This window comes from Physcomitrium patens, chromosome 21 (assembly GCF_059467195.1).
Source record: "Physcomitrium patens ecotype Gransden chromosome 21, ASM5946719v1, whole genome shotgun sequence".
Taxonomy (NCBI): domain Eukaryota; kingdom Viridiplantae; phylum Streptophyta; class Bryopsida; order Funariales; family Funariaceae; genus Physcomitrium; species Physcomitrium patens.
In genome coordinates this window covers 7,890,709-7,914,403 of record NC_143430.1, presented here as the reverse complement: position 1 = coordinate 7,914,403, position 23,695 = coordinate 7,890,709, and the positions used below count along the sequence as shown (strand labels likewise).

Here is a 23,695-nt window from a genome sequence, read left to right as displayed (position 1 = left end):
TTCTTAATGTATATATGTTTGTGTGTGTGTGTGTGTATATATATATATATATATATAGTCAAATGAACTTTATTGATTTTTATGCAAAAATTGTCATTCAAACTGCAATAAAAATAGAAAAATAAAACGTCATTTTTATCAATATAGTACATGATTCAATTTAATATAATTTGACATAATGTGTGTTACTTTGTTGATGTATATTATTTTTATTTAATGTTTTTTTCTTTTTATTCTTTATGTTTATTAAACTCAGAACATGCTTCTATACAAGGTTTTGAATCATCTTTTTTGGTTTCTATCATCATAATATTTAAAAAATAATAATGTGCATGTGTGTTTCATATTTATTTTAAGTGTTTATCATTATTGATTGAATTATTATTTGTAGTGTTATCTTTGGCAATTGCTTGAATTCAAGGACAATTCTTTCAAATTGTACCACAAACTTTTAATTTATTCATATTTATATTTATATTTATATTTATTAAACATAAAAGATAGAATTAATATTATTATTTTTATAATTTTATAGCATTTATGTTACATTGAGTGAAGTTTTTAGACAAAAAGCTTAAAAATATAAAAACATTTATAATATTTTATTCAACAATTTGACCTATCTAATAGACCAAAAGAAAAGTTACGAATTTTTAGATAAATAACAATGTAATTATTTTGTAAAATCCAACAATAACTGTTTTAAAATAGCTCAAACCAAATGATTCCAACACATCTTTATTATTAAACCACAATCTCTACTACTACTACTACTACTACTATATATCTATCTATCTATCTATATATATATATATATATAACCTCTATTTTAAAGTTTCGAACTCAAAAAAGAAACCATTTTTATTCCATTGAATTATTCCATTAAATCTCACAGAAGGTTCCACACAGCAATGTTTACCATGACATGAGAGCTTCGTGCAAAAACGGATAAAAAATTGTGAATGCTCCTTTTCCATCCGTTTCAATGCCCAACCAACAAAATTTAGCACAAAATACCATTCTACAATGAAACGATCCACTATAAAAGCAAAATATTTTTTTAAATAGTGTTTTGATATCTCTACAAAATACGTGGGGGACGAAAAGATGACAATAATGGGCACAAGGGCCAACCTTATACTCACACAAAGGTAGATTCACCCACAATTATTATCGTCATTGCTTATCAATTATGGGTACATTGTGGGACAACTTTGGGAGTAAGAAACAAAAGAGAGTAGCATAAAGGTTTCATTGAGCCACCTCCAAAGGGTACCACAATTTCACTGCATATTCTTCACACTGTACACCAAATATTCTCGACATATTCCACTTCGGTTTAGATACCCGGGAGACCAAGTTTCTCGCCGGGTATAGACTTCTCGCGGCTTGCAGCTTTGGCGCTCTCTCCGAAGCCGATGGGTTGCCCAGAGAGCCTTAGCCATGAATTTGTTGGCTGTGGAGCTTCGTCACGCGCGACCTGTTCAGATTGCTGCTGCCATCTTCTGGTAGTTAGTCGTCATTCGCTATTGATTCTAGTTTTAGGGTTTTTGCGGATTTTTTTTTTGGTTGGTTTCGAAACATTTATGTGGTTGAGGCTGGGGAGTGTTTGTTGAGGGAGGGAGGGAGGGGTCGGATTAAGGAGGACTACTACACAATGGCAGCGTTATGTAGCAGCTCATTCTCGGCGTCCCTCTCACTTGGGTCTTCAAGGATGAGCGCCACTTATGGCAGGAATAGTTGTTGCGAAGTGGGAATTTTGAGGTCTGTGGGTGTTTCAGATTCTGCCCGTTCCATCGGTCGTGTTAGTGTTGAATGTTGTAGGGATGTGTCGATGCTACGGCCTCGTGTTCAGAGGTTGTCGTCATGGCCTTGCGGAGCGCGGCGGAAGTCGACCAGCACTGTGGAAACTGATCCGGATGTGCTCGATGATGAAGACCTCCGGGCGGGTCTAAATGAAGTAATGTCTACATTCCCCTACGAATCGTGAGTTCAATTTTGTGAAATTTGTGAATAGAATGGAGACATGGTAGTCATGTCTGCGAGAATTTCATTGCCGTCAAATCTTTAAAGAGTGGCAATGCGGGGTTCTTGCGGCTCTTCAAACCAGAACGAGTGGTCTTTCATGAGAGAGTGTCAGAGTGTTATTCCACTACTGACCAGTGTTGTTGCTGCGACACTGTGAATTTAGCACTATGGGTTGCTGCTGCGCCAATGGATTAGGGTTAATCATTTTAGGGATTGTATGTTTATAAGATGATTGTTATGGAAATGGGATTACTTCCACATGGGATGTTGAGCTCGAAAGTTGAAGTTTGGCTGTGAAACTTGAAACTTATTCCACCGCTTCATTTTCTCACTGGAGGTACTTGCCTCCTCGACATTTTTATGGTTGCAGACGGTAACAGAGGCATTGAAGGTTATGTTGGCGGAAGATGACAAAATGCTGGAAAATTTCAAAGATAAGGTGGATCACGTGGGGGAGTTTTTAGTTCAAAATGATCAATTAGAAGCGGCGCGCTTCCTGTTGATTCTCAGAGGCATGCTTGATCACGAGGTAAGAAACAAAGACGTCTTCAACAATCAATCTTTTCAACAATCAACGTAACAGTCGTAATGGTCCGTTCACAAAATCTAAACCCCTCAACTCTCATTCGAGAAATGCCCTTAGCTGTCGAACTGCCTCTCCGTTGCAACTTTCTTTAATTTCCATATTATTTATATATTTATTTGTAACTTTGATGACTGTTGGGGTGCAAGTGTAGATTTACCCGCAGTGTGAAGAGTTGGAAGGGCCTTACAAGAAAGCCTTCTACTCCATGTGGTCTGTCCTTGAAGATTCAGGATGGCTTCTCAAGCAACCTGGCGCCGAAATCCCCGAGGTATAGTTGCTATCGGTGCTTTTCTTGCACATACTCTCTACAAGGAGCATCTCATCCTTCAAAATTTTCATCTTCATTTTTTAATTCATATCCTTCGTTCCCTGTCACCATCAAGTTTGCAATAACAACTGATAATACTCGGAGCGGACAAACTGGTGCGGAAGAAAGGTTAACAAATTCAGCACCTGATATTGATAATATGTGATTCTGTGGCAGGTGGAGGATGACTCAGGGGAAGCAGAACTGGAAATCAGATTTAGTTGATTGAACTAGGCAAATATTGTTGGTAGTATGTGCAGAGTGTAAGTAAACGACGTCGCTGAGATGGTCAGCCAAGTTTTGATTTCAAATGAATCCGTTTTCTGGACTTTTAGGATTGCTCACATAAAATGTTGCACTTTTATTTCCTAAGATGAGCGCTAGTTGCGAGTGTGAGTCACTGTCGATGGGGTAGAACATGTGAAGTGACGGAGGTCGTTATTCACAACCCCGAAGACAACGAAGCTCTCCAGTACAGTATTGTCAAATCAAAAAATGAGTTTAGATTTGAATTCCACGTTTCTACACATTGGCGGTATTTCTGAAAATAGTACTGGAAAATTGACTTTCAGTAAATCATATTGTCGTCTGCACTACCTTCCTTTTACATGCAAATGTAGTGAGTCCACAGCCCGCAATAATTAGGTATGAAAATGCTTGATAATTCATGAATGTGTGATCATATCGTACAATGGCATAGCGTGAATATCTTTCTCTACTGCGTAGCTTAGACTAAAGTGGCCGCTTGTTCGGCATTCCTGCTCTCCGAGGATATTTGGCTGGTGTTGGTTTATCTTTCAAACATACGACTGCAGTCCGTTGTCCAAGAGGACCTTCCGAATCAACTGTATTCACGTATCACAATACATGAAAGACCACATATTAGCTCTCTGCAGCCCACCTCGATGAATAAATGTGCCGTTACTAAATTACAGCAATCCATTAAATCAGCAGCTTGTAACATCAGATCGAACGTAAGTTGTGCGTTCAGAATGTGATAGAACTTGTTACCCCTCAATGAAAAATCCTTGACATCCATAGCTGCACATGAAGATAATCAAATTGCTAGATTTCTACCATCCCCCATCAAAACCAGCTCGTTAACTTTATGGAACTTCATCATAGGCGAGAAATTACCTTTGGACAACGTTATAATAGATGCTCCAAGCAAGTCCACAGCTGTTTTGGCAGCTTCAACCTCCTCCTGGTCAATTCCCCATCAACTCATGATGACCAATGTGTTTGCCGTCTAATCTAAGATTTGGGAATAACAAAAAATACTTGCTCTTGCCAAAAACCAAAAAGATGCACCAGGATGAATACCATGTGCTAGCTGACTAGTATAACCACAATTTTGCGTGCCTTGAATCTTAATGAAACATGAAATAACAAATTAAGGCAATTACCTCGGGGTTGGGGCCTTTTGCAGCAACTAGAATGCCACCGACTCGAACGAGAGGAAGACACAATTCCGCTGCAAGGAAGGAAAGTTTGGAACACATTGCAGACAACTCCTTTAGAGAACAATATTATTTCATTCCGCCATTCAGCTTACGATGACCCACTAAATTAACTGAAATACGAACTATTACAATGCATGTGTATTTAAGACTAACACGATTTGAAAGTGAGGCTTTTGAATTCTTAGCTTACCAAGAATCCTCATCTCTGCTACAGCTCTGGCTACAGCAATATCGTACATTTCTCGATGGGTACTATCCTTGCCTGCATCCTGCAGACACCGTTTAAGAACAACAACCCAACTATAAGCCCATGACTCAGTAACCGTGAAACTTGGTAAATCGTCTTGAGCACAGAAAACGTTAGTGAAAGATAAGGTTGCCATATTCGAATCAGCAACGCGCTACCAACAATGTACCTCTGCTCGGCTCCTCAGAACTTTGACATTTGTCAAACCAGCTGCCTCAGCCGCACGTTCCAGAAAGTCGCACCTCTTTTGCAGTGACTCGAGAAGTGTTAACTGCCAGGCTGCATTGATGTTTTCAGCCATAGTAAGATGTGCGGCACCAAATCCAGTTCAGCACTGTGTCATTGCCAATACAGAGACAAAGGGGACTTGATAAAATTGCATAGAGAATGAAGATTAGCACACGCCCACAACATAGCATACGAAAAGATCAAATTGATTCATTCCCCTTCCTATTTAACAGGCCAATTCCTGTTTTTTATCACAACAAAATCCCAAGAATAGTCTAGACTTAAAATGAAGGCCAACGAAGGCGTAAAGGATTGTGACATCAGAAGAGTGAGAGTTAAACTAAAAAGCAATGGTATTATCTTCAATGTTGCAGCATATGAAATCGCCAAACTCTCAAACATAGTGCCAAGACTGCATGTCCATAGGTATAAGCAATTCACCTGGTCGAGCTATTGCTAACACAATGCCAGGAAGGCCTGCCCCACTCCCAATGTCAACGACCTTGATCGACTCCCCTGCGGAGGATTTGCAATATGCAGCATGCGCTCCCTCAATTATTGGCAACAGTGACAGGGAATCAGCAATATGTCTATCCATCATGGCTCCTCGTTCCGTCACAGCAGTGAGATTCATTTTCTGCACTCGCATATCTGGGTTAATTCCCTTACAAACCGCATGTCTAAACAGCATCGCATCCTACCCTAATTGGAAACTCCATCAGCGAGTGCCAAAATAAACCAAATGAAACTACCGGACAGCGACATGATTCCCAAAACCAAGTAACCTACTCATTCTTCCACGCAAGCTTTTTCAGAGGTCACTAAAATGACCCAAACAATCCAAACATTGAAAGAGCACAACAGAGGCACCCGAGCTGAACCATAAGTACCTGGTTCCATTCAAGGAGAATGTCCACGAACACGGCCACCTGCCCGGACTGCTTGGCATCGAGCTCTTCCACAGCAGCAGCACTCCTACAGCTCAAGTGAATCTTTTTAGCTCTATAATCCCAGTGACTCTTCTTCGGGGCTGAAGTCCGAATTCCATTGACTCCTCGACTGGAAATGCCACAACAAGGAATGGATCTGTGCAGCGCAATTCGTACAAGTCCACAGGAAGCCATGCTTCCGCCGTGTGAAGAAGACACGGCAACAAAGGATGGTTACCACAGCAATTCAACCCCTAAACCCTAATTCTCAGAGTGTGGGTTGTGAAGCACATGAGACGTTCCACCAAATGCCTCCCTTGCAGCATCAAAGCTGGACATATCAACTTCTGGAAGATGACAATTTCTATGTGGGTCGAAAATAAAATTTGCTCAAGTGTCCAATGTGAGACCCATTTGTCAATGCAAAACTTCAAGGTTGAAATATATTTGAAAACGTGTGTTGGATGCCTTTGTTTCATCGTACTCCACACTTGCGCATATAAAAGGATATGGTTTTCTTTTTAATGTTTTCTGAGTATCTTTTATTAGAAAAGAATGTATTGGATAAAATTGAACCCATAAATTTAATGTGATTTTAGAGATGTATGCTAAGGTTCATAGATATCTGAACCTACTGGTGTTGTGTTGTAAATAATGTTTGAACTTTTCAATGTATTTTGATCATATTAAGAAACACTGTAAAGTTTTTACTAATTTTGTTACTAATTTTGTGCTTGCATTCTACACTAACGTTTTTTTTAGTAATTACAACATTTTAGTTTAAGTATTTTTATAGCCACTATTCTATATTATTTAATTTTATTCATATAATACAATCCTAAGTGAAAATGTTGTTTTTGTTGTTTATTTTTTATTTTTTTATAAAATTAAAAAACCATGTAAAATATTAATTAAAAAACCAATATTAATTAATTAATATTTTGTATCCAATGTTTTATTTTGACTTTTTCTCATTTTATAATAATCTATTTTAATATTCAAAAAATTTAGAATTTTTATTATATATTTTTTATTTAATTTAATTTTATATTTTTTTATTATATCATTTAATATCATTTTTAACATTAATATAAATTATTTTTATTTCTTACTTAATTTTTTTATTGTAATATGTCATGTTTATATTTCTTATAAACTTGTATTATTCAAATATCAAAGTTACATCTAAAATTTAAAAAATACAATTCATCTTAATATTTTTTGAGATTTTCAAAAGAACTAAATCATACCATAAAAGCAAAAACTAACATAAATCTAGTTTTTTTCTTTAATAAGATCATCTTCTTCAAATGTTGTTCAAGGACTGTTTACAATGTGGTGCACACAACTACTTCTAAAGTTGATATCATACATAAGAATTTCATTTGTTGCACAAATGATGACCACCAATCAATCTCATTTTCATCTGGTGCATAATCAAATCCTTGCAAATAGAGCCTTGCCTAGTCTCAATCTTAGTTTCTTGCCTTACCTTTCTATCATTGAAGGCTTTGTGCCTTTTTTCATGCACACATGCCTACAATCTATGACTTTGCTCTATTTGGTGGAAGTAACACCTTTGCTAAAGTGGTTGATAGAGATTTCTTTGCCTTGCTTGCTTCTTATAGTAAATAGTCACTTGTCTAAATTTGCATGGATGAAGGAGTGGTTTACTACAAGTCTGGTGAATTGAATGGATTGCAATATAAGTACAAATATTTGATAATAGTATCCTTAAGGTAGAGTTGATTTATTAGTTGAGATTACAAGGATGTTACATGGATAGTTTGGATTAACAATAGCTTGATTTGTATGTATTTATTGGTAAATGTTTGCACCTTGGCTTAAGTTGCAAAGTCACATGTTTTGTTGAGTTGTTGGGCAATTGCTAAAATTATTTCTATATTAAATATTTCTTTGAGGTTTATATTTTATTAATTTTCTACTTGATTTAATTTTTCTATTTTTTAAAATTTTTAAATTGGCCATCTAAAACTTTGTTTTGGCCCAATTTTTATATTATAGATAATTTGAAATAACCTCACTTATTACAAATATTTATTTTTTACATTAAAACACATTACTATTATTGAGTTGAAGTGGTGGCTATTAGTTTACATGATTAAAAATATGCATTGTATTGAATCATTCCAAAACATATGCATCAAAGATAGCAATGTACAAAACAATACAATCTACATAATATCTTTACATCCCTATGTAGAGATAAGAGACATTTGAAAGCCTTCATCCTCCTTAAATACAATCTAACATCCTAATCTTAATCTTCATCTATTTTAGTCTTCATCCATATTAGTCTTCATCCATCATAATTTATCTATTGACTAAACATAATTACTACATATAAAATAATAACTACAAAGATTTTATTAGATAATAATAGGCTTCATTGGTCTACTTTCTTAGTCTACTAATTATCTGATTAATAATTGTTACCATTAATAAATCTTTCTTTGTACCAACATTGATAATTTTTATTCTTCCAAAGACAATGTCAACTCCAAAGTTTGCCATCTTTGGATACTCTATCTTAATTTTTAATACAAAATTAATGAACTTGTTGTCATCTATTTTTTTGATAATTTATACTTAACTATTGCCTTGCCTTATTCCATCTATCCTAACTTGATCTATGAAACAAACTTTGGCTATTTTATATCACATTTACTCTTTGTTAACACTTATTATTTTTGTTATTTTTTACTTTTATTTCTTTTAACTTTTCTTGTATATTTTAACATGGCAACACTATGTCCTTCTTTTCCTATTACATCTACTTAATATAAATCCATCAAGTATAAAGAGTTGCATACTTTGGTGTATTATCTAAAAAAATTCAAAGAAATTTAACCTTAATACATATATTATATTTACTTACTCAATAACTTAGTAGATTAGAAAGTGCCAAGGTAGAAAGAGTTACTTTAAGATAGCGCTGAGCTTTTGGTTGTCACTAATTACTCAATTAAGTTTCAAGATAAGAAAGTACTAAGTTTATATATAAAATTTTCCTTGTAGGAGTAATTATATCAATACTGAAGCCCTAAGTACCAAAGAACATCCAAAATGTGATAAAAATATTCTACACCCTTATATCCTTGAGGATTTAAGGTGATTTTTTCTCAAACTTCAATAGCTCATATTTCATGATCAAACTATCCAAACAAACTAAAATTTTACATAAAGTATTGATATATCTTAAATAATTACCAAAACAAATTTCAACTACAAATTTGTTAGGAATCTTGAGATATTGCCAAAACCCTAATAGTAGATTTAAACCCTTACTTATTTACACTTGCATGCAATTTTCTTCATATCTCACAAAATAAGTATTCAAATACCATAAAATTTTGATATATAGCTTTTTAATCTAATAACTCATACTTTTGAAAATTTTGAGCAAAACATTTGTCCAAAAACTCAAGATATGGTTCCAACCATTACTATCAACAAAACAATTCACTTACCACCTTTGAATTATATAAGTTGTCTTCAATTCCCTATAACTTCTTTATACAAACTCCAAATATAACAATTCTTTTACAAAAAGATATAGATTTTGAAATTTCCCTTGTAGTCACTTCTTTCAATTTCTAAAAGCTATTGTATGACTCTTTGTATCCTCAAAAGAGCAACAATATGTCTTAAAAAGATATCTTAACTTCAAAGGGCTATAACTTCATCACCCTAACTCCAAACCTTCTAAACTTTGTGTACAAATTGTAGTCCAAATCTTAAACCTTAGGACCCTTGGTTTTGATTCTTCAATGCCCCTTTTGAAGCTGCCAAAATCCTTCTTATGGTCGTGGATAGCCTCTTGAAAGCCTATTGGGCATGGCTTTCAATCAATAGAGATGAAGACCCTCACTCCTTACCTTTATCCATCCATAACTTACTTTCATCCTTCCAAATAAGCTTCTTGGAGGTTTGGATCTTCATCTTTGAGCTCCAATCTCCTCTTTAAATTTAATACTAAATATCTAAATCTTACATAATTTAAATATTATAATCAAAATAAGTAAACTTCAAAATAAATTTTCTTACATCAACTTTCTTTAAATTAATCTACTAACCACTTTAATATACATTAACACTTATGAATATATGATATATTTTAATTAATTTTTACATACTATAAACAATTATAGTACAATAACGGATCCTATCAAACATGTATATGTAAAAACTTATAGTATTAATTCAATAAAGTTTATCAATTTTTTAGAAGTTGATTGAAAAATTACAACAATACCTTAAATATACTTTATCAAGGAGTTTATCAATATATCTATCAACCAAGACGAGTATATTACAAAGTGCATTAATAATAAAATAATACCTATTACATCCAATTTTCTTATCATTAAGTTATTTTTATTAACTACTAAATTACATTTACTTATGAACTAGACTTATTCTATTTTATTCAACAAATATGTAAGATTCCACAACTATACTACAAATATTTAGTATATCTTCCAAGGCTTATTTAAAGATAAAATTTTCAAAGACACCTTTATGTAAGTATTTTACTTCAAACATAGGTTGTTGATATATTTTGTATTGTCTTATTTAGAAATGCACTATATACTTGGCCGTGGAAGATAAAATTATATTTTGTAACAATCTAAGAATCCTAATATATCCTAATGAAATTCTAAATAAACCTAATTGAATCCTATTAAATCTAATTTAATCTTAAAAAATCTTTAAAATTCTAAATATATCCTAACTAAATCTTAATTAAACTCTATTTAAATCCTAAATAAATCCTAAAATATCTTAATCAAAATCCTAATCAATTTTATATTGACTTTGTCATATAATCCCAACTTTAAAATTTTGAAGCAATCTTTTGCACCTCATCAAACACCCTTGGTTTTAACAACTTCACAATTATGTTCCAAATCTCCTTGGATAACTTTAATTCTTATGACTACATACATACATATATGAGTTTATTTATTTTAAGAATTATTTGGTACCTTACGATTGCATCCGTGAAATGTTCGATCCGTTCCTAAAACAGGATTATTCTGAAGATTGTTCCTGCAGAAGCTCAATGAAGGGCCTTTGATTGAAACATGCTCGACCTACTCCAGGTCGGGGGGCGACCTCTGCTGGGCTCCATCTCGTGGCCCAGGTATGAGGTGGCTGCGGACAAACTGCTGGACGCGGCTTGCTTGAATTTTACATGACCCACAGGTTTCGTGGAAGAAGCTGGAGCCCAGATTCTGGTGTGGACACAGGCAAAGCAGTGGATGATGCTATCGATGTATCATTCGTCATCTGGATGAGGGCCACCAATCAGTCCCCTTCTCATCCTTGGCGTGACTGGTTCCTAGCACTCACAACCCCGTTGGCCAAAGCCTTGCCCTCGCTGACACTTTCAAGCCCTCTCGCTTCCACTCCCGCGCACATGCTGTGACATTGCTCTGTTGTACACGAGTTACGCCGTGCCTAATTAGCTGCTTCGGTCCTTTCTGCGCACGTGCAGATGCTGTGACGTTGCTTTGTTGTGTGCGAGCTGCGCCGTGGCTAAACAGCTGCTGTCGGTTTCTGCACTCTGCGTGCTTCTTCTTTACGTAGCCAGCGTCTAAACCAGCCCGGATTGAGGAGTGGCTTGCAGAGGACTCGGTGGATTGAGTGGACTGAAGCAAGTGCACAAGTGTTTGAGGACAGCATCGCGAAGGTCAAGCCAATCCGTAGGTTGAGATGACGGTAAGTTTGCTTGGACGGTGTGAATGAACAGTTGCTCTGCGGAAGTGCGTGTGTCGGGAAGGGTTTGCATGGAGGCTGTGGGAGTGCATGTGGGGGTGAGGGTTTGCATCAAGGCTGGATTCGCAGGTTCACATCTTTGGGCGAACTGTGCAGCGGATGCTCCACGGGGCTGAAGGAACTGTGTTTGTCCAGTGTTTGAGGACAGCATCGTGACGGTCGAGGTGATCCGTAGGTTGAGGTGACAGTAAGTTCGGGTGGACGGTGTGGATGAACAGTTGCTTTGTGGGAGTGCATGTGGGGGGTGAGGGTTTGCACGAGGGCCGGGTTCGCAGGTTTACATCCTTGGATGAACTGATCAGCGGTTGTTCTACTCCGCTCTGAGCTTTGTATTCTTTCTGGTCCTCATAGTTCGGTTGCAAAATACAAAACCGTCTGAGTTTCGCCGCTTCTTTCTTTTGTTGGCCGTGTGTCTTGTTCTTTGTTGAGCTGTTGGGCAGGTGCTCAGTTGGGTTTTGTACATTGCTCTCGTTGGTGCAAGCAGCGCCGTCGGTGGAGTAGTTGACGAATGTTGCTTTGTCTCGCCTCCCTCGTGCCAAAAGTGTGCAATTGTCTAAGTCCGCTTGGGTTTGGGAGTGGTGTGCTGAGCGTGAGGTGGATTGGATGGATTGCAGAGTGCAAGTAATTGAGAAGAGCATTCTCAGGGCCGAATTGACCTGGTGATTGAGGTTACAACGGGATTTTGCGACGGTTCGGGTGAGGAGAACCTTGGTTTGCGTGCATTTGTCGGTAAGGGTCTACGCCTTTGCTTGAGTTGCAGAGTCTAGTTTAGTTACTTGTTTCTTTGGCGTTAATATCTAATGCCCACATCTTAAACAGGTGGGAGGGCTAGTTCCTATTTACGAATTTGAGCTTCTTACAGGATTGGTGTTCATATCTTTTATAAATTATGGCCGGGTTGGAGCGTACAGATTGTATTGGAGGATTAGCCGTGCCAGAAGCCCGTGTTTTGGGTAATGCTCCTCACTTTAAAATTAATATGTATTGCGTGCGAAATTGTTTCAGTGTCATGGTTGCAGTGTCGTGCTTTTTGTAGTATCATAGATTGCACAATTCACTTTGAGCATCCTTTTGGTTTTCCATTGAAGTATATAATTGTGTGTTAGTTTGTACAATGTCATTTTCATCGTCTTGACAGCCATAAATTTTAGTCCATGGTTACTGGATTTGTGCAGATCGTACTCCTGGTGCAACTGAATTGAGCAAGTATTTAAAGCTGGAGTCAGACTTAAAAATTGCAACTCAATGTATGGAAAAAGTGCAAGAGTGGACCTCACCAAGAGAGACATCAAATGCACTGAAATTCAACAAGAAGCAATGTGAATATTTAGCTAATAAACTCAAGCGCACTGTTGAGAGCGCTAGTTCGTTCGTTCATTCCATCTCTCAATCAGATGTTTCACGTGAGGTTTTGGCATGTGAGGGTAATTTTAAGCTCCTTGTTGCGAAGGCGAAAGAATCTGAAAGCTTCGTCGAAGCTTGTTGCGAAACTGCATGGATTGAAGCTGCTATTACATTGACAAAAGTTCCACAGCATATTTCATCAATATGCTTTAATCTGGAATTATCCAGACTTGTCTTTGAGGGAGTACCACTAAGCAGAACATTGACAGAACTTGAAATTGAAAATATGATTGAAAAGATCAACGAAGATGAAGTTTGCCTTGCCAAAGAGTTAGCCTCTCAAGATGAGAAAGAACTGCTGGAGAAAATGGAAGAACAATTGAAAGGCAAGGAATTGAAATCGTTGAAAGGCCAGGAAAGGGAGTTGGCCCGCTGTCTTCTTGGGAAACTCAAAAGTACATCAACAGAATATTATTTGGAACAGTTTAGGAGAATCATTGTACCAGCGCAGTATCTGGAATATGTGCGTCCTGTAGGAAAAGGTGGATATGGACATGTGCACGAGATGAAATGGTCCGGGATAAAAGTTGCGATGAAGGTTTTTAATTATAACAACAACCCATTTTTTGACAAAGAAGTAACAGCATTGATGGGACTCTTTCATGCTAACGTTATCCCCTTATTTTTTTGCTGTACTTATGAAAGGCAAAGTATTTGCATGGAACTGATGGAGAACGATCTTGCTACTCATATATGGAGTATTAGGGGGTTGCAGCTTATTGTTCCGTTCTCCAGTTTTGTAATGGTTGACATCATTGGTGAAGGCATGCATTACCTTCACTCAAAAAATATTGTGCATAGGGGCTTAAAACCAGACAATGTTTTGGTGAAGGTAGTAGACAAGGAAAATGGGTATGTGCATGTCAAATTGGCAGATTTTGGACGAGCCAAAACCTTAGAAAGTAGTATTTCTATTCAAACATGCAATGTAGGTACTAATAGATATATGGCTCCAGAAGTGATTCATTTTCATGACCAAGAAAGTGGAGCAAATGTTCTATTTGGGAGGAGGAAATACTATGATCCAAAAAAAGCGATGTGTATAGTGTTGGTATGGTGTGTTTCTACATGTTGATTGGAAAAGAACCTTTCTTTGACCTAAAATCTCCAATTGATGCAAAGAGGAAGATAAAGAATGGTGATTGGCCATTTCTACCTAATCATTGTCCACCAATTTTGAAGAATGTGATAGAAGTTTGTTGGAAATTAAATGGCCAAGACCGTCCCACTTTTGTTGAAATTTGCAAGAAATTGAGGCATGTGCAATATGACATCATGACATCATTGCCAAATGAAATGACATTAGAAAATAATTTTCATCAAAATATACAATTTCAACAAACAACTAATAGCTTGTCAAAGAACTTGTCAAAGGTAAGTCTTGTACTAAAAACTATAGAAACTATGTAATGAATATGTTGGATTGATTGTATTTTGTACTTGCAAACACTCTCCTATGTTGAAGTGATGGTTAGATGTCGTACCATGATAAGTTAGTAAAACTAGGGCAAAATTTAATATGTGTATTATCATTTATATTCTTTTGTTAATTTATGGGTGAATTTTTAATTGTAGAATGATTTACTTGTTGAAGAAGAATTTGGTAGAAAACAAGTTTTTTGGCAAAGAGTACAACAAGAGTACAACAATGGGCAAATAAAGTGAAGTCAATGGGGCTTGATGTTATGAATAGAACATACATGGCAACTATAGCAAAGGCCACATTTAATGATGTGAAGTTTGTATGCAAGGCCTCAATTATTTATGGGGATGCTTGGGAAGGATCTGATGCTTATATTGGAGCATTCAAGATTTTATTGGAAAAAGAAAACATATTGAATAGAAACCAATGTGCTAATTTGTGCAAAAGCATTGAACATGTTACAAAGGTTTTTGACAACCTAATGACTTGCACTAATGTGGGATTGGAGTTTGGACTTTTATTGAGTGAATTTTTTTTTATATTAAATCAATCTTATCTTCTAGTAAAGAATTGTGGAAAACTAAAGTGGTGTGAAGAAGCTATCCACTAATTGAATAATAAAGAGACCTTTAGAGAATTGCTTATGAATTTAAGATGTTGTTATAATATAGCAAGTGATATGCTTTTAAAGCATAATTCTAACAAATTTGAAGACATTACATTTGCTACATTTGATGTTGCAACATTTGATGAAGTGGAAGATGTTAATTTTCCACGAGAGAGGTTAATCCACGCAAATGAAGACGAAGATTTTGAATATCATGGATCAAAAAAGTATCTATTACATTGGTTGGAAGACTTTTACCACAAAGAGATTATAGAATTGGATGCTTTGTATCTCACAACAGACATGCCAAGTCTTGAATTTATAGAATTTATAGATCATGGAGCTTTTGGAGAAGTCTATAAATTAAAGTGGTTGGGACTTTTGTGTGCAACTAAAAAAATAGATGTTGTATTTTTTTCGCTTTTTATCAAAGAAGTGAACATTCTTGCAAGTATAAGCCATTCCAACTTGATAACATATTATTTTGCACTAAAAAATAATGCCAATAGAAGTATTGAATCTTCTACAACAAAATGTAAAAATGAATATTTGTATATTGGAATGGAATTAATGGAAAACAATTTGAGTAATTTGTTGGAAGAAAAAAAAACAATTATCTATTAATTTTCTTATTGACATTATGCATCAAATTGCAAAAGGAATGTGTTACTTGCATGATATGCACATTGCACATCATGATCTAGAGCCTCGAAATATTTTGGTTAATATTGTGGAGTCAAGGATTATGAATAAGATTGTTGAAAATGCTATTATAAAAGCAAGTGACTTCGGAATTTCTAAGATTGAAGTTGGAAGAAATTCAAAAGCCACAGAAAATAATTATATTTATGGTACTCTTAAATATGCAGCTCCAAAGGTACTAAAAAATAGATTTCAAACAATGATAATATGTCCTTTTGAAGCTGATGTTTTTTCATTTGCAATGATATGTTCTAAGATTCTTACAAAAAAAGATCCATTTTATGATGCTTCTACCATAAAAGACATATTACAAAGAATTGAAAATGGTGAAAGACCGAACTTACCATCACATTGTGATGACTTGAATGAACTTATCAAAGAATGTTGGAGGTTGAATCCTATGCATCGGCCAAAGTTTGCAATTATTTGTAAAAGATTAGACTTATTAAAAAAAAGTACTTGGTTGGAATTGATGTGGAAAATGCTCAATGGTTTGGAGCATCAGAAAGCAATTGTCATCAAAAGATAGGATTTCAACTACATAATAGATTGCCATTGGTAAGTCTTGTACTAGAAACTAAAGAGAGCATATATTGAATTAGTTGTATTGATTGTATTTTATACTTATATACACTCTTCTATGTTACATTGACACTTAGATGCCTTATTATTAGCTCAACTTAGTAACTCTAGGATAAAATGTAGCACATGCATGATTCTTATTTCTTTGTTGATTTGTGGATGAATTTCCTAATTGTAGGTTGATTTACTTGAAGAAGAAATTTTTGGTAGAATACAATATTTATCCTATATAAGACAACAATGTGCAAATGAAGTGAAGGCATTGTAACTTATTGGAATGGGTGGAATAGGCAAGATGACAATAGCAAAGGCTATATTAACTGGTGTAAAAGACATACAATGCCTCATGCTTTGTCGAGTGCATTGTAAGTGGTGGTGATTGTTATACAACTTCTTGTAATATTTTAGAACAATTCAAAGTCAAATTAAAACCAAAGGATGTGTAAGAAGCTCAAGAAATGTTAAAATTATTCTTAAAAGAAAACAAAACCATCTTGGTCTTTGATAATGTGAATGATCAAAGTCAAATTGAAGATGTTGTGCTAATGGATGATATCTTTGCTAGTAATGGTAGTACATTGATTGCAACAACTCGAGATTTAAAAATAATAAAGCATTGTGGTAAAGAAGTTTGTATTGTAAATATTGAAGAACTTGATGAAGAATCAAGTATGAAGTTATTTATCACACATTCTTGTGGCCAAGAAAATTTGCCTAATGAAGTTGTTGAGGTCGGCAAAAACATTGTAAGAGCTTGCAATGGCCTACTATTGAGTCTAAAAGTTATGGGAGCCTTTCTAAGAGAAAATAAGAGATTGAAATGTTGGGAGTGAGCTTTACAAAAGTTGAAAAAGAGAAGAGAGTTGGATGGAGATGAAAACAATAGTAACTATAAGATTTTGAAGATATTAAGAGCAAGTTTTGATAATTTGAAAGTTGAAGAGAAGAAAATATTTTTAGACATATGTTGTTATTTTTGTAATGATGTATGTCCACAAGGCATGTCCAAAGAAAGAGCATTGTGAATGTGGGCCAATATTCAAAAAGACGTATTTGAAGTAGATGTGGAATTTATGTTGGATACATTAATTAATCAATCATTAGTAAAAATAGACAAAGATGGACTTATAAGAGTACATGAAAAACTACAAGACATGGGTAGAAACATTGTTGAGATTGAAATGGAGTATAAATATACTCGGATGTGGAACTTGAATATAGATCTATTTTATGGATTATCAAACAAGGTAATTTTATCAAACTATTATCTAAATGGTATGTGTAAAATTAATAATAATAAAAAAAAATCAACATTTAAAGATTGATGTTTTTTTTATTTTTATATTATATATATATATATATATGTATGGTGGTGTTTAGATGTATATTGCTGAGAAGTTATTATGTAAATAATTTGATTTTACATTATAATTAGATTTATAAAAATATAAAATACATCACTATTATAAAAATTCTAATCTAATTATGTATTCAATTGTGTTGGTTTGTAGTTAGAGGGGTTATTTTACAACAACATAAACAACAACATGAACAACAAAAATGTAAATGGAATTGGACATGCTTCTTTTCCATCACTTCAATTTTTAAGTTGTGATGTTGGTGTTTCCACACCTGAAAGTATTTTAAGGTTATTAAGCATATTTTTTTGGTTGGTTAAGCATTCTCTGTATTTAAAATGTTTTCTACTAGATATGCCACAAGAACACATTTTAAATGAAGAATTAGTAAACAAAGTATTGCCAATGCTACATGATAAAGATGTTTGGAAAAAGTTTGAGAGTTTAAATGTCTTGCAATTGAAAAATTATTCTTTTATTAAGAAATTTCCATATTCATTCTTTAAAATTACTACATTATTGGAACTTGATTTAGAAGGATGCTCAAACTTAACCATGCTACCAAATGAATTGGAGTATATGACTTCTTTGAAGTTATTAAATTTAAATGGTTGTACAAGATTAAGATCTTTATCAACATCCATAGGAAGTCTTTTCTTTTTGAAAAACTTAAATATAAGAGGGTGTTTGAATTTGACATCATTACCAAATGAATTGGGTAATCTCACATCTTTGACTACCTTAAATATGGGTTGGTGCTCAAGCTTAACATGTTTTCTATCTGATTTAGCCAACCTCACATCTTTGACTTATTTGGATATAAGAGGGTGTTTAAGGTTAATATTATTGTCAAATGAATTAGACAACCTCACATCTTTAACTACCTTGAATATAGGAAGGTGCTCAAGCTTGAAATTTTTACCAAATGAATTGGACAATCTTACATCTTTGACTTCTTTAGACATAGGAGGGTGCTCAAGGTTGACATCATTGCCAAATGAATTAGGCAATTTCACATCTTTGACTACTCTTGTTATAAGTGAGTGTTCAAGCTTAACATCATTGCCACAAGAATTGGACAACTTAACATTATTGACTACCTTAAATATAAATTGGTGCTTGAGGTTGATATCATTGCCAAATGAATTGGACAACCTCACATCTTTGACTATCTTTAATATAGAAAGATGTGCAATGTTGACATCATTATCAAATGAATTAAGAAACCTCACATCTTTGATTACCTTAGTTATAAGTGAGTGCTCAAGCTTAACATCATTGCCAAATGATTTAGGTAACTTGACATCTTTAACTACCTTGAATATAAGAGGGTGCTCAAGTTTGACATCATTGCCATACAAAATGGGCAACCTCACATCTTTGACTTATTTTGATATAGGAGGGTGTTTAAGATTGACATCATTGCTACAAAAAATAGCTAAACTTACAACTTTGACTACCTTAAATATGAGTTGGTATTTAAGCTTGACATCATTACCAAATGCATTGGGCAATCTCATATCTTTGACTATCTTAAATGTAAGTTGGTGTTTAAAGTTGACATCATTGCCATGTGAATTAGGTAACCTTATATCTTTAACTACCTTGAATATAGAAGCGTGCACAAACTTGACATCATTACCATATGAATTGTATAACTTCTCATCTTTAACTACTTTAAATATAAGAGGGTGTTCAAGGTTGACATCATTGCCATATAAAATTAGCAACCTCATATCTTTGACTACCTTTATTATGAGTGAGTGCTCAAGTTTGACATCATTACCAAATAAATTAGGTAATCTCATATCTTTAACTACCTTGAATATAAAGGGGTGTTTAAGATTGATATCATTACCATATGAATTAGGTAACTTACATCTTTGACTTCCTTTGATATAAGAGGGTATTCAAGATTGACATCATTGCCAAATGAATTGGGCAATCTCACATCTATGACTACCTTAAATATAAAAAAGTGTACAAACTTGACATCATTACCTCAAGAATTAGGTAATTTGGTATCTTTGACTATCTTAAATATGAGTTGGTGCTTAAGCTTGACATCATTGCCACAGGAATTGGGCAACTTATCATCTTTGATTACTTTAGATATGAGTCGATGTTCAAGCTTGACATCATTATCAAATGGATTGGACAATCTCACATCTTTGATTAGCTTAAATATAAGTTACTGCTCAAGGTTGATATCATTATCAAGTGAATTAGGCAACCTCACATCTTTGACTACTTTGAATATGAGAGGGTACTCAAGATTGACATTATTGCAAGTTGAACTAGGTAACCTCACATCTTTGACTACCTTGAATATGAAAGGGTACTCAAGGTTAACATCATTACCAAATGAATTGGGCAACCTCATATCTTTGACTACCTTAAATATTAGTTGGTGCCCAAGATTGACATCATTACCAAAAAAATTGGGCACCCTCATATCTTTGACAATTATTGATACAAGAGAGTCTTCAAGCTTGATATCATAGTCAAAAAGAATGATCAATACTTTTCAAAAAAGATTCTTGTAAAACAAGTCTAAAATCAATAGATAGTACATTCAAAAGTTAGTGAGAAAAAAAAAAAAAAAACAATCCTAAATAAGATAAATTTAAATTATGATTATTCAAAAAAAATAGTAATTTTAAGAATATTAAAATTAGATATATTATTTTAGATTTGAAAGATAAGATGTATATGTTTCTAATTTTTTGGCATCTTTATTTTTTAAATTTTTACTTGACCTACTTTCTAATTTTTAATATTTGTAATTCTAATAGAATAAATATTTTGTTCTATGAGATCTTAGTTAAAAAGATATACAACTTTAAATTTGAAATTAATATTTTGACTTTTGGCATAAGATATATAAGAATTCAATGTTTAAGGTTACAAAGCTATGTCCAATTTAAATTATATTTATATTTCTAAATTTTGACTTGATCTAATATCAATGAGTTCACAATTTAAGATATAAGATTACAGATTAAGATTTAGGATATATGTATAGATTATAAGATTAAAGATTCAAGATTTAAGATTACAAGAATATACTTGATTTTTTGACGTCTTTATTTCTTTGACTTTAACTTGATTTATTCTTCTATTTTTGTTATCTATAATTTTAATTGTATGAATAACTTGCTTTAGAATGTTTTTAATTTGTAAGATATAACAATTTTAATTATGGTTTTAGGATTTTAACTTTTGTTATAGAAGAATTTTTGAAACTTTTGAAAACTTTTTTGGATCTATTTGGAGGTTATCCATTCTAATTATATTATTGAATTATTTTAAAGGTGTATAGATTTGTAGATATTAAGTGTTAAGTCATTTAGATTTTTAAGTTGATTTTTATATTGGATAAAAGTTTTTAAGTTTTAATTTAATTTTACTTCTTTATTTTGGGGGTTTGAAAATCCAATGATAAACTTAGAATGTTCTAAAATTTTTTTTGATTCTTTTATATAGAGTCTTTGATTTTTTACTTTTTTTTGTTGATTTTTATTAAATTTATTGAATTTTTTAAAAACATTGGTATATTTCTTTACTTATGATGCTTCAAATTCTGATGGTACATTTAAAACTTTAGCAAGTGTATAGCTTAGAAGATATAAAGATTTAAAAATTACAAAACTATTTTTAATATAATATATATATAAACTTATTAATAATATAATAATAAAATAAATAACTCAGATAGGTATATATTTATGTATTGAATGTAAAATATTATATTAATTCTTTTTTTAAAATATTATATAATTATTAAGACCAATATTTATATTAGATTTTTATCTACATGTATTACTTATAAAAAAACTTATAAATAGTAGTTAATAGTTAGAAGAAGCATGAAAAAAAATTTCATATCTTTTTAATTATTTTTATAAAAAGTGAGATTTATAATTGATTTAAGATGATTTTATTACTATAAAAAATCACCAAGTCAAAAAAATATAATTATAACTTGATATTAGCTTTATAAAAATATTAATAAAAAATAAGTTTTATTACCTTAGGAGCCATTATGAAGAAATGAAAGAAGATTTGAAAGTTTTATAAGGTTTCTAGACCAATTAGATTTATTTGAACATCATGGTGAAGTCCAAAATTTAAAAATGATAGTTTGATTAATAAAATATATAAGGTTTAGGAAGTTAGAATATAAATCCTAAATCCTAAATCCTAAATTTTAACTTGTTATATTGATTATTTACATTTATAACATAAAAGCTATCTCAATTACTATTAATAATTTATTCAAATTTATTCAATAAATAATAAAAATTAATAAAATTTATATATTATATACTTATTAATAATTTTAAATCTAATCTAATTATTATTAATATTAACAAGCTAAAAATATATTAATTTTATAATAAAAATGTATTAGTCATAATTATACTTAAGTAATCAATTGGAGGACTAATTGGATAATAAAAAAATAGTAGCTAAAAAAAGAAATAAGAACTTAAAGATTTAAAAAATAAAAAGTAAAATTAGTTAGATGAGGAGAAGAATATTTATATACAAATTTATGTATATGTCATTTAAAAAATTAGAGCCTTAGTCATTAATCAATGTTAAAAAATAGATGTACTTAGTCATAATCTATTCATACAAAAACTTAATAGTGACTATTACTGAATTGGTCTTCAATGTGTTTGCTTCCATCCATTTGCTGGCATAGTTTATTGCTACCAATATATAGCAATTATTGATCCTTACAATCAATGGTTTAATTGGATAAGTAAAATCTAAATTCCATTTAATTAATAATTTTTCTAACATATTTATTACCAAACCAATATTTTCCATGCCTATAATATTTTAGCACTAAATATAAGCCCATCAATATTTTGATACATTTATGTCCAAAAAGAACTATTTATACACAACATCTAGTATCTTTCTTGTGGTCATACTTTATAAAAAATGACCACCAATTACATTGTTATGCATCTCCTCTATTACCTTTATATCCATCTATATTTTAAAAATAAAAAGCTCCTTAAGAAGTCTCTATAGATTAGTTAGTAATCATTTCTAACCCATGGGCCATTATCTTTTGCCTTTAGAGGTTAGATTACTACTTAGCCTCTAAGCACTCATTTATCTAGAAGATATGAATAGACGGGAGGAAAAAATTAAAAACAAATTTCTTCAAAGCCAAAAAAAGATTCTAAGACCAACTTGCATAACAAATAAAGGTGATATAAGAACAAATGATATTATTGATTAAGAGTCAAAATCTCAACTAAGCTCTACCACCTATAGAATTAGGAAGGAAAAAAAAAAAAAAAAAAAAAAAAAAAAAAAAAAAATTGACGTATACATTCAAATGATATGATATATCAAGGTATATTTTTTTCTATCAATCTAGGTTTTGTAATTTTTATTTATCCAACTGGTATAAATGGGCTTTAATCTTCATAACAAAATTTGAAAAGTTAATAATGTTCAATCTTAATTTTTTTATGATTTGAAAAGACATAATATTCAATCCATATATAATATTATAGAGGATAATTTTTTCTATAATAGAAACCTCAATTTCTATTGTTTTTATCTCACCTCGTTTAATATATGCATCTATCTTTCTTTATATTAAACTTCTTTTGATTTATCATTGAAATTCAAGTTTTAAGTGCCTTCTTAACCGTCAAGGAAATTTCTAATAGTTGAAAAAAGGTTATATTGACCTTTAACTTACTTAGGTTAACTCATAAATTATGCTTTTGTGAGTTTGAATCATCTACATCTTTGTGTTGTTAAAGAAATTTAAATGTAGGAATTTTGAAACTTTTTTTAATTATGATTATTTGAGTTGATACAAGTTTTGAAATGGTGATTCTTCTACAAAAGGATCAAATCTTAGAGATTTGGTAACATTATTGTGAGTTGCTTTAATCATATCTTGAATGACTTCTTCTAAATCTAAAAAATAAGATAGATTATGTAAAGTACTATTTATTTATTTATTTATTTATTTATTGATAGGTATAAAA

The 23,695-nt window shown here is 32.5% G+C and overlaps 3 protein-coding genes and 1 pseudogene across 7 annotated transcripts; 3 read left to right on the top strand and 1 right to left on the bottom strand.

The window, feature by feature from the left end:
• Positions 1-1,640: 1,640 nt before the first annotated feature.
• On the top strand, positions 1,641-3,528 carry LOC112273884 (uncharacterized). The gene is made up of 4 exons (XM_024502912.3): positions 1,641-1,960; positions 2,399-2,557; positions 2,766-2,882; positions 3,099-3,528. The coding sequence occupies exons 1-4, from the start codon at positions 1,658-1,660 to the stop codon at positions 3,144-3,146; spliced, it is 627 nt and encodes a 208-aa protein (XP_024358680.1). The 5' UTR covers positions 1,641-1,657; the 3' UTR covers positions 3,147-3,528.
• Positions 3,529-3,562: 34 nt separating this feature from the next.
• LOC112273883 (uncharacterized) lies at positions 3,563-6,221 on the bottom strand. The gene is made up of 7 exons (XM_024502911.3): positions 5,750-6,221; positions 5,301-5,496; positions 4,801-4,910; positions 4,575-4,653; positions 4,328-4,395; positions 4,059-4,125; positions 3,563-3,766 (listed from the first exon to the last, which is right to left on the bottom strand). The coding sequence occupies exons 1-7, from the start codon at positions 5,981-5,983 to the stop codon at positions 3,654-3,656; spliced, it is 867 nt and encodes a 288-aa protein (XP_024358679.1). The 5' UTR covers positions 5,984-6,221; the 3' UTR covers positions 3,563-3,653.
• A 4,973-nt stretch (positions 6,222-11,194) lies between these two features.
• On the top strand, positions 11,195-20,613 carry LOC112274066 (light-sensor Protein kinase). Of its 5 annotated transcripts, none has more exons than XM_090245565.1 (7): positions 11,195-11,533; positions 12,205-12,319; positions 12,453-12,543; positions 12,766-14,368; positions 14,746-16,284; positions 16,487-17,555; positions 17,820-20,613. In XM_090245565.1, exons 3-4 carry the CDS (start codon positions 12,480-12,482, stop codon positions 14,067-14,069), a joined length of 1,368 nt encoding a protein of 455 aa, XP_090101691.1. In that variant the 5' UTR covers positions 11,195-11,533; positions 12,205-12,319; positions 12,453-12,479; the 3' UTR covers positions 14,070-14,368; positions 14,746-16,284; positions 16,487-17,555; positions 17,820-20,613. The 5 variants fall into 5 exon arrangements, with proteins under 5 accessions (XP_090101691.1, XP_024358987.1, XP_090101692.1 ...); XM_024503219.3 differs by having other exon boundaries at positions 14,570-16,284; XM_090245566.1 differs by having other exon boundaries at positions 11,223-11,533; positions 12,410-12,543.
• On the top strand, positions 16,638-17,333 carry LOC112274157 (disease resistance protein Roq1-like; annotated as a pseudogene).
• Positions 20,614-23,695: the final 3,082 nt, after the last annotated feature.

What these genes read in the sequence shown, in the direction of transcription:
- LOC112274066 (XM_090245565.1), top strand. Translation starts at nt 12,480, where the DNA reads ATGGCCGGGTTGGAGCGTACAGATTGTATTGGAGGATTAGCCGTGCCA. An exon ending in GCCAGAAGCCCGTGTTTTGG is followed by an intron (nt 12,544 to 12,765) that starts GTAATGCTCCTC and finishes GGATTTGTGCAG; the next exon opens with ATCGTACTCCTGGTGCAACT.
- LOC112273884 (XM_024502912.3), top strand. Translation starts at nt 1,658, where the DNA reads ATGGCAGCGTTATGTAGCAGCTCATTCTCGGCGTCCCTCTCACTTGGG. An exon ending in TCCGGGCGGGTCTAAATGAA is followed by an intron (nt 1,961 to 2,398) that starts GTAATGTCTACA and finishes TTATGGTTGCAG; the next exon opens with ACGGTAACAGAGGCATTGAA. An exon ending in GAGGCATGCTTGATCACGAG is followed by an intron (nt 2,558 to 2,765) that starts GTAAGAAACAAA and finishes GTGCAAGTGTAG; the next exon opens with ATTTACCCGCAGTGTGAAGA.
- LOC112273883 (XM_024502911.3), bottom strand. Translation starts at nt 5,983, where the DNA reads ATGGCTTCCTGTGGACTTGTACGAATTGCGCTGCACAGATCCATTCCT. An exon ending in GTTAGCAATAGCTCGACCAG is followed by an intron (nt 4,911 to 5,300) that starts GTGAATTGCTTA and finishes ACATCAATGCAG; the next exon opens with CCTGGCAGTTAACACTTCTC. An exon ending in CAAAAGGCCCCAACCCCGAG is followed by an intron (nt 4,126 to 4,327) that starts GTAATTGCCTTA and finishes GGAATTGACCAG; the next exon opens with GAGGAGGTTGAAGCTGCCAA.